The 10,418-nt window shown below is 43.5% G+C and overlaps 1 protein-coding gene across 1 annotated transcript in view; it reads right to left on the bottom strand.

The window, feature by feature from the left end:
• Positions 1–5,864: 5,864 nt before the first annotated feature.
• The window catches only part of kcnt2b (potassium sodium-activated channel subfamily T member 2b), a gene marked incomplete at both ends in the record, with an annotated part of 140,830 nt that continues 136,276 nt past the window's right edge, over positions 5,865–10,418 (bottom strand). Inside the window, 3 exons of the mRNA XM_080723889.1 lie at positions 5,865–5,982; positions 6,668–6,752; positions 9,961–10,321. Of these exons, the coding sequence (XP_080580015.1) occupies positions 5,865–5,982; positions 6,668–6,752; positions 9,961–10,321 (564 nt within the window). The remainder of the gene's footprint in view (positions 5,983–6,667; positions 6,753–9,960; positions 10,322–10,418) is intronic.

Here is a 10,418-nt window from a genome sequence, read left to right as displayed (position 1 = left end):
TTGGAAATTATGATCATAATGGATGAGAACACAAGGCTGGTATTTTGTCAAAGTGGCCTTGACATAGGAGATTAAAGCACAACAACATCTAACAAAATTGCTTTTACTACCAATAACATGACTTGTTTAAAATTGACGTCTGTTATGCTTTATTCGATTTTTTTGACAGCACATTTCATAAGCATTCTGCATACCTATACTTTATTGGATAAAATATGCTCTATATATACTTTATGTTCTTTATTTACCCAGGGTAGTAGCTGAGCACAAGTGCTCATTTCCAGCAAAGCCCTGCACATACTGTAGACACACACACACACACACACACACACACACACACACACACACACACACACACACATACGGTCCCAAAGGCCATATTTGACGTTTTGGGTGTGAGAGTGTGTTGCAACACACACACACACACACACACACACACACACACACACACACACACACACACACACACACACACACACACACACACACACACACACACACACATTGGCCACAGAGCAGCTGCACTGGAGCAGTATTAGGGGTTCAGTGCCTTGCTCAAGGACACTTCAGTGGTGTTGGGGGGAGGGGTGAGTGGTGACCATTCACATCCCTATCCAGATTTTTCCTGCCGGTCCAGGGAATCGCACCGGGAAGTTAGAGCTGGTCCCATCTATACTATAATTTTGCGAATGTCTGAGTGAGTGTCTGTCTGTCTGTCTGTCCCAGCGTTTCTCCTCGGTGGCTGGAGCAATTGATCTGAAATCGCATCACCATCAGCATATGAACACACCTGACATAACTGTGAAGCCCGTTTGTCACTTTCACAAATCGTATGCTGTATATTCGCATTTTTATGCTGTTTCTATATCTATTTAGCCTACAGTACCTTTTGTGACCACACATGTTAAGGGAGGGGCGCTGTTGTTCAGGCCATGCACAATCACACACAAACCCACACACACACACGCGGGGGGGGGGGGGAGTGTGTGTGTGTGTGTGCAGGCGGGCGGGCGGGGGGGGGGGGGGGTTCTGGCCCTGTTACAGATGTTGTCCAAAAATCATGCAGATCGGTACACAGTATCTCTGTAGCCATCCCTCATATACTGTGTGCACAGTGCACATCCCATAACCCACACACTGCACATCATTTTGGAGCTCATATCTTTGAACGGGTAAGGGCTAGTATAATTAGTTCCTGGGTGTCTGGTTGCAGGCAAAATGCAAAAAAATAAGTGAAATGTGAAATTGGGAGAGCTAAACGATGCAAAATATTGCTACTTTTACTCAAGTAAAATATTTAAGTAATTTTTCCACCACTGCGCGCACACACACACAAACACACACAGCCAATCGAGTCGCATTGCGCACACACCACTCGACTGAGTCGAATGAATGACATTTTAAGTAACTGAACAGGGTTTTAGATATGTTTATTTATTGACACTTGTGTGAGAGTGTGTTGGTCACCTGTCTCTCCTCTGCAGTGCTGGCAACCCTGTTGATTGGAAGGGGCCAAGCACTGTATAGGAGGAGGGGTGTGTCTGTTGTCTTATTTCATACTCTGTAAACGAATTGGCACCGGGTAAAGAGTTGAATTTGTCACATTTTCTTTGTAAATTCCTTTATAATTGATGGCAATTGTGCAAGATAAGTCATGGGCCTTAGTTAGCCATGTTGGGTTAATTTGAGTTACCAATTACTGATTGGGAAGTGGTTTGCCTCACCTGTTTAAAGGGCATGCATGCCACAGGTGGAATGGATCAGTTCACTTTGGGCTTGAAGGTGGTGACACCATGCAGGGCAGAGCTGTCAGGCAATTAAGACAGAAAGGGCATTCTTTGCCTGTGTGGAAGTTTTTTAAGTCTTGGTTTGTTGTTTTTGCCTAGTTCCTATTAGTTGCTTTTAGTCAGACTTATTTTGGTATTTTGTCGCCGGCTTCTATGTTAATCCAGAGGTAAATAAGATACCTGAAAACTGTACTGTATTTGTGGACCTGGTCTGCTTTTTGGAGCTTTGAGCCATCGGCCAACCTTTCACAGGATCCTTGACTTCCTGTCCAACAGAATACAGAGGGTGAGTGACAATGAGTGCATGTCCTGTGAGCTCTCTTCATCCACAGGTTCACCCCATGGGTGACAGTGGTTCTCAAACATCTTCATGTCAAGGACACCCACATTGGCTCCAGTGCAGACCCCCATATGTTTGTTAGATTTGGTGCACAATTCAAGACGGTGAAACCTATGATCTGAATAGTATTGATTTACATTATCTCATTGGACTAACTGGTGAAACAAATGAAATACAACTGTTCCTCATTTTGCTGGAGACCCCCTGGAACCTGACCTCTGGGGGTCCCCGACCCTACTTTGAGAACCACTTTGACATGACACGCCTCTATATGCTGTATACAGGTGACTGTGAGAACCAATTGAACTGATGTATCCTGCAATATGACCGGGTGACAGGTCCCTGACGACTGTTTTACAAATCATAGAATCAATTTGATCAAAATGTGAGCTGTTATTAGTTGCTACAGTGTGATTAGGGAAAGCACACCTCTCAGGGGAAGAATACTTTTTGTTGTCCGAGTCTTTATAAAAGTATATGGATTATAGATTTGTGAGAAATTGCTGTCCATAAAAATACATTTGCATACATTATTCATGTCACACCAATATTCTCTCTCTCTTCTGTGAGCAGAATAGAGTTTGCATACCATGTTGAATGTACCAATAAGACCTGAGGCAGTTTCTACAAAATGTCTTCTAAATCTTCGGTTTTCCAAAAATATGTAGTTCTCAAAACAATTTCATGTCAAGGACCCCCCCGAAAAATAGATTTATTTGTCCGTATTGAAATGTATTTTGTTCCAGAGACCCCCAGAAGCAGATTTAGTAAAAGAAAAACAGATTCAAGCAATTTCTTTCTCTGCATGAATCAACACAACAAATGAGACGGTTAGAGACTAGCATATTGACTGACTTTAATATTTACATATTTTCATCTGCTAAAGTAGCACTGAGAATGCATTGGCAGTAGGCTAGTACAGCAGTAGTGCAGGCAGGGGGTGCCGAGTGGCAATCTGACCACAGGAGTGCACCGTTTCTCTGCCTAGTATTCGCACATTCAGGTTTCCAGACTGAAAGATTCACGGAGGCTTGCCTTGCTCTACACATGCATGTATGTCCACCATGCAAGCTGGGAGGCAGCGATGAAGGCGACATAATTGCTCAATTGTGTAAATTCGTATTCCGTCGCACGACTGCGCTGAAAATGCTAAAATATTTTTTTTAGCTACTGTATGCAACACCATAGTACAGGGGTCTTCAACGTTTTCAGGCCAAGGACCCCTTAGTCAAGAGAGAGATGAGCCAGGGACCCCCCACAACCCATAGATGCCATATAGTTTCATTGCAGTGTATTTTGGATTCATCAGTCAACTTGTGTTTTCAGATATTTAACCACTTGAACAGTCATTAGTTAATAAACGTGTCCTTTCACTATGTATTTAGTCTGCTCTTTTTACCCTCTACACCAAACCTCTTTGCCGAAAATAGCCGATCTACAAGCTCACAATGCCTCGCTGCGAGGCGTTGAGCTTGTAGATCTGCTATTTTTGACTAAAGTTCTCAGAATATGGACACTAGGGTTCAAGTGGTTAATATAAAAAAGGAGAAAAAAACTTTAAGAATTTGGAGGACCCCCTGTAGTAACTCTGAGGACCCCCTAGGGGTCCCGGACCCCCTGTTGAAGACCCATGCCATAGTGTGACGAAATATAGGTCATAGTAAATCAGGCTTTGAGTGACAGAGGCAGTGAAAGAAACAGGCAAACAGGCAAACTTGTTTGTTCATAGAAATATCCACACCTTGTCACAGAGGATGAGGACGGACAATGTTCACACAGATACGTGACTCAATAGGCCTCCATGGTGTTGACAGTATGTCCTAGCACATACTGGTTCTCAACCTTTTCAGGCTGTGACCCCCCCAAAATAATCATATTTGAACTGGGGACCCCCCACACTTGGAATGTGGAGTTTACATTACGGTTCCACAGATAAACATAGGCCTAGTGAAAATAGCACATATTTTCAAAATGTTTGCATCTTTCATATTTGACAATTTGCCCAATGTTTGATCAGTTGTTTGATAGTATAGTTTGATAAAAAGATCTTAAAAGTCCTTAAATTGACACAGTCATCTGGGGTCCCCCCAAAATCATGTGGTTGAGAACCACTGTGCTAGCTGTGCAGTATGTTTTTACCAGTTTGATAGGACTGGTAATGTTTGGACAACTCTGCTGCTTGCTAGAGTAAAAAAAATGAATGTGAGGGTGCAAGCAATGGTTAAAGGTAAAGACATGACCAAAAAGGCTTTATGAAACAATATCCGTAGCAGGTGAAACTGCTTAAATAACATCAAATAACATTAAAGTGTGACAAAAAAAACAGACCTACAACATAGAGAACGACACAAACATACTTCCCTCTCAACCTCCATTTGGCAATGTGTTCCTTTGGCTGTCCAGATAAACTTGGCAGTGTCTGGCTCTTAACCAATATACGTACACACACACACACATTCATATGTACAGACATACGGTAGGCTACACATACACACTCCACATACCCATGTTTCCTGTTGAGATTGGCACATTTCACCCAGGTTTTTTCATCTCACTCACGTCACATTGTTTGCTGACCTCACTAAGCAACAAAATAAACAGAAAATATAATAATTAAACGATTCACAGGAGGCAAGAAGTGATCACCCCATGATGTGCACTGCATTGTAGTTTCATGCACTACATTGCAGGTGTTTTTTGAGAGTGAAAAAAAATAAGAGGACACGTGTGACATGTGTGATCTGGGCAGCTTGCCCCAGGAAACGTGTCAATCTCAATAGGGAACAACGGTACATACCGTACAGTACATACAGGATGCGGTACATAAATAACATGCACAACAGTCACAAATATATAAATACGTGGTCATTTAAATTTAAATGCACTTCTGTGTCCTCTCGCCTCTTCTGAGTCTTCCGTTTGAAAATAAGAAGAAGGTGCATAAATAAATAAAACATTCCTATCATCATAGAAAAGGTCCATGCAGTGTCTTGAGTCCTCCGAGGTCAGAGAGCGAGAGAGAGAGAGAGAGAGAGCGACTGAATGCTGAGAGAAAGATGCGGAGCACGTAACCTATCCTGTAGCATCGCAGCCAGATTGGCTCTATTCCTCCGCCAGGGGCGTCGCACCAGATTCTGGGACCTGTGTACTTTAACTATTGAAAAATAGCAGACCTACAAGCTCACAGCGAGTGCCGCGCTGCGAGCTTGTAGATCTGCTATTTTTGAAAAATCGTGAAAATTTGTGCAACTCTTTGAAAAACCTATGTTTCTATGTCAGTGGTGCTCAAATTTTTTCATGTGAAGGACCCCCAAAATGATATGTATTTGGCCACGGACCCCCATCTCAAAATATTTTGTTCCAGGGACCCCCCCCCAGAAGCAAAATTTGAGTTACAAACTTTCGCTTCAAAAATACATATATTCAAAGATTTGCACACATTTTCACGACTTTTCAAAGAGAGCAGATCTACAAGCTCGCAGCGCAGAACTCGGTGCCGTGCTGTGAGCTTGTGTATCAGCTACTTTTCAATAGTTAAAGCATAAAATAATGAAGGCCCCTCCACCTTAGTGGGCCCTAGTAACTCAGTCCCACTTTTCCCATCCCCCTTGTGACGCCCCTGTCCTCCGCATCCACCCCGGCTCTCCGTTTTGCTCTGTTTTCCACCATTCCAGCGCGCAGCACCGGCCCCCCCCAGCTGGGGGAGCCGCCGAGCTGATAGTCTGTCAGTCTCCTGCTCAGAGATGCGTGCTGTCCTGTGTGTCGAAGCGGTGGCTCTCTGAGCGGCCCGCGCTGCACTTCCTGCCGCTCCCCTGATTGGGCACCAGCGACAGAGGGTCGGGCCGGATCAGATACCTGCGGGAGGGAGAGTAAAAGATATGCTTTAACCCGGTGTTTCTCAAACATTTGACATTTCAAGGTCTCTCTCCTTAACTCTCACAGTGTACAATTGGAACCAAATTTGGTTCCATTTGTACACTGTCAAGAGTTACAGACTTTTATGGGTCCATTTAGACCCCCATAAAGGAACCTTTAACCTCACCTTTAACCATTCATTTTTTGGTTTCTTGCATTTTGTTTTTAATAATTTCAAAACATTTTCAAAAAACTAAATATTTTGTGAATTAAAAACAAAATTATTTTTTTTATGTATTTTTTATTTTATTTTTGTAATTTCAGGAAGAAATCTAAGAATCTAAGAAATTCAGTGAATTAGAAAACAAATTTAAGAGGTCGATAAAACAGCTGATCTACAAGCTTGCAACACGGTGCGAAGCGAAGTGTTGCAAGCTTGTAGATCTGCAGTTTTCACTAGTTTGCAGTTTTCACTAGTCCCAGGCAAACGTCTAATTTCTCTCTGAATAGTTTGGGAACCACTGCTTCTAATGGATGGTGTCAGTCAGCCAGGGCATACTACATAGTGTGGGGAGGAATCAATTGGCATAAAAAGAAAACGCAATTCATTATTATAACGAGAGAATGCAAGAAAAAGAAAGGCGTTTATAACTGCTGGTTCTCTATAGGCACGGTTTGCACTCACACAACGTCATGCAGCTCCAGCCTGGTGTCTGGTGAAGGGTTGATAAGGATGTACGACAGTCGGTTTCCCTGGTCTGTCATCCCGTCTGAAACAGGAAGGGATGCATGCGTGAGACAGGAAATGGAATATGAGCACAGGAAATACAGTAGGCCATGCTGTGGTCACATGGACACACAGGGCGGAGAGGCGCTGAACACTATAAATAACCCAGGAGGAGGAAGGTGGCTGAAGATAAAAAATGGACATGATATAAATAGCCTACCTATCGTTGCTATCGGGCAGAAACCCCTTATCTCCATATTTTATCTGTTGAACTGCTACTTTTGATTTTTTTTTGTCTTTTATGCCTTTATTGATAGTATAACAGTCAAGATAGGACAGTAAACAGGGAGAGAGAGATGGGGAGTGACACGCAGCAGAGGTCGTCGGGATTCGAACCTGCTACGTGCTGTCAAGCTGCATTAGCCTTATATGTGGTATGCGCCTGGACCACTAGGCCAACTGAGTCTTCCGTTTGAAAATAAGAAGAAGGTGCATAAATAAATAAAACATTCCTATCATCATAGAAAAGGTCCATGCACTTTTAATGCCTTTGAATTCAATCCTGAAAAGTAACTGTTTTGGACATACGAGGTTTCCACCCCACCTGACAGAGACGATAAAACAGACAGACAGAGAGGAAGACGTGATGTACCAGAATGCAGTGCCTCCAGTCCTGCCACCAGCTGTCATGTAATGTAATGTATGTGCAGTACATTGACAATAATCCAATGAACCATGAACCACAAGAGGATAACTGAGGGAACTGCGCGTGGCACCGGCCTTGAACGCGCTCTTTTGACCCGTTTCTGTTCCTGTGTCTTCTCCTTGAGATGAGGAGGAGATGAGATGAGATATACTTCCCCCGAAGGGAAATTGAGGCGTCACAGCGGTATAATGTGATACAATTTAAATAATCTACAAGACAAACAGAAGAAACGCATCAGACACAGATGGACATAATCACACAAGACCAGGGCCGGCACAGAACCATATCGTCACTGTTGGACAGAAAACCTTATCTCCAAGTTTCAAACGTGTATGTTTTTTTCATAAAGTAAAGCCCTGCTTCAACATACAAGACTGTCGCACAAGACTAGTGAAAACAGCAGATCTACAAGCATACAATGCCTTGCACTGCGAGGCGTTGTGTGCTTGTAGATCGGCTGTTTTCACTAGTTTAAATTGTTTTTAAAATGATAAATACAAAACGAATGGTTTTGGAGATACAAGGTTTCCATCCGACAACGACGATATGCAACCAGAAAGATGCAATTCTGGGAAATTGCGAGTGTGGTTCCCGTGATGCGAGTCACAAGGAATTCGCTGGGAAATGTTATTCTGTCTTACCGTTTGTCCTTTTCATGCCCATATATGGATATCTCTGTATCTGTCAGTCCTTGTCTGTGTTTGAGCGGTGCTAACCATTCTGTCCTTGTCCCTTTCCGTCCTTGTCCCTTTTATGCCCATATATGTATCCCTGATGTCATCAATATTAAGCCCATATCTTGGAATGCTCATATATGGACATACTGTGTCTCATGTGGTCTATGACGTTGGACATCTATCCCTTTTTCACTGCAAGGTGGAACCAGAACTTTCAGGAACCTGAACCTATTTTTTGGTTCAGTTTTTTTCCCCATTGCGAACGGCCCGGTTTCAGACAAGGTTCCTGGAACGTTTTTTTCGTTCCTGCTCCTGAGGTAGAACTAAACTTTAGTTCTGGGAACCTATGGGCGGGGCCAGCATTGCTGCTGCTCTTTTTTGGGACCTTCCTGGTTGGTTCTGGTTATATGGAAACGTAAGCAGAACTTTGTCCCGGAACTTCAGAGGTTCTTGAAAGTTATTGGTTCTGGAAAGTTCTAGTTCTAGTTCTGGGTTGGCCCTACAGTGGAAATGGGGCTTTTGATGTCAGTCATCTTCATATTTGGGAAAAGTTGAATTTTTGCATTTGCGTTTGGCAACCACACTAATTAAGGTAGAGAGTTCTTCTTATGCAGTCTGATGGCAGTTGGCATAAAAGAAAGTCTGTAGCGTTCAGTTTTCATCTTCAGGACACTGAGTCTTTGGCTTGCTCTCTCTCGCTCTCCCTTTCCCCCCTAAAAAAAGGAATGATGGAGCTTGGAGCTTGCACAAGAAAATAATTTCACCCACTTGTTTACACCTGTGTAAACCTGTGCTGTGACAAAGTTTATTATTATGTGGAAAGCCTAGACGATACAGGCAGTGGGCGGAAGGCGTTATTACTCAGTGGCAGTGGTGGAAAAAGTATTATGTTTTACTTGAGTAAAAGTATCGATACTGCAATATAAAAATACTCTGTTAAAAAACTCTGAGTGCCAATCCCGAACTAGTTCGGCTTTATTAGCGTATCGTAGAGTGCCGATCCCGAACAAGTTCGGCTTTTAAAAAAAAAAAAAAAAAAAAAAAAAAAAATTTTGAAAATTTTTTTGATTTTTTTTTTTTTTTTTTTTTGGACCCCATCAAATCTGGTGAACATGATTTCAATCGCGATTTTGCATGTTCCACCCCCATACAACCCCATCTAACATACAGGGCAGCCATTTTTGTTTACATTACATGTAAAACATAATGGCGATTATCTCAAGAATGCCTGAACGGATTTCCAATCGGATTTTTTTGTTTGAAAGCTGTGAACAAACTGCACAAATCCACTCCAATGCAATCCAGGATTGCATTGGATTTTTTAGAGCTCATTCTTCTCTGTTTTTTTCCCATGCATGAGGTGTGCAAGGTTTAATCATGGCTAAGTTGACGAAAATAAGGCTTCTAAAATGCTTGGTAGCCAATAGCTAACTTCAAGCTAACTTCATCCTCTTCCTGTACATGCACAAAGGAAAGTGTTCAGGCAAGTCATGGCTCCAGGGCTTGGGCATGCATTACCAGCATATCTCTATTATTCTCTGGTCACTGGGCGCCCTCTAGTGGTGATAGGCTGGCACTCAATGAGTTTTAAGGTGCCCTCACACCAAAATACCTAGAGTGTAATCCACCAATGCATTTCAATGAGAAAACGCTATATATATATTTGGATCCAAGATGTAGTGGAGTAGAAGTAAAAGTATTAGAAATTGGAAATACTCAAGTAAAGTACAAATGCCTCCAAATTGTACTTAAGTACAGTACTTAAGTAAATGTACTTAGTTAATTTCCACCACTGTGTATTGACTATACTTGTACTGTTCTCCACTTTTGTCCAATAAAATAATCAATCAATCAATCAATCTACTCACTGAAGCCCGTGGGCGAGAGGCCCAGGTGCTTCATCCTGGTCCGCACCAGGGCGTTGAGCTCCTGCCTCTCGGAGCGCCGGAACAGCGTCAGCCTCTGCTGGCTGATCCTCTCGGCCGCGCTGCCGGGACCCCCGCCGCCCTTGGCCCCCTGGCCGGGGCCCCGGCCCCCCTTCCTGCTCAGCCGCCGGGCCCACTGCATGCTCTTCCTCCGGAGGAGGGGGTGGTCCGCCGAGTGGGACGAGGAGCAGGTGGAGACGGGCTCCGAGGAGGTGGAGTTCCGGTGGGGCGCCGTGCGGGACAGCAGCGGCTCCCGGGGCTCCCTGGTGTCCTCGTAGTCCTCCACCGTGATGGACACCTGGGACTGAGGAAGGGAGGGACACGCACACGTTGGGTCGTTGTCGGGTGGAAACCTTATGTCCAAAACCGTTCGTTTTGTATTAAAAACAGGGGTCTTCAAC

Source organism: Nannobrachium achirus (assembly GCF_963921795.1).
Source record: "Nannobrachium achirus genome assembly, chromosome: 4".
NCBI lineage: Eukaryota > Metazoa > Chordata > Actinopteri > Myctophiformes > Myctophidae > Nannobrachium > Nannobrachium achirus.
Note: the sequence above shows the minus strand (reverse complement) of the source record. Positions and strands in the feature narration are given on the sequence as shown.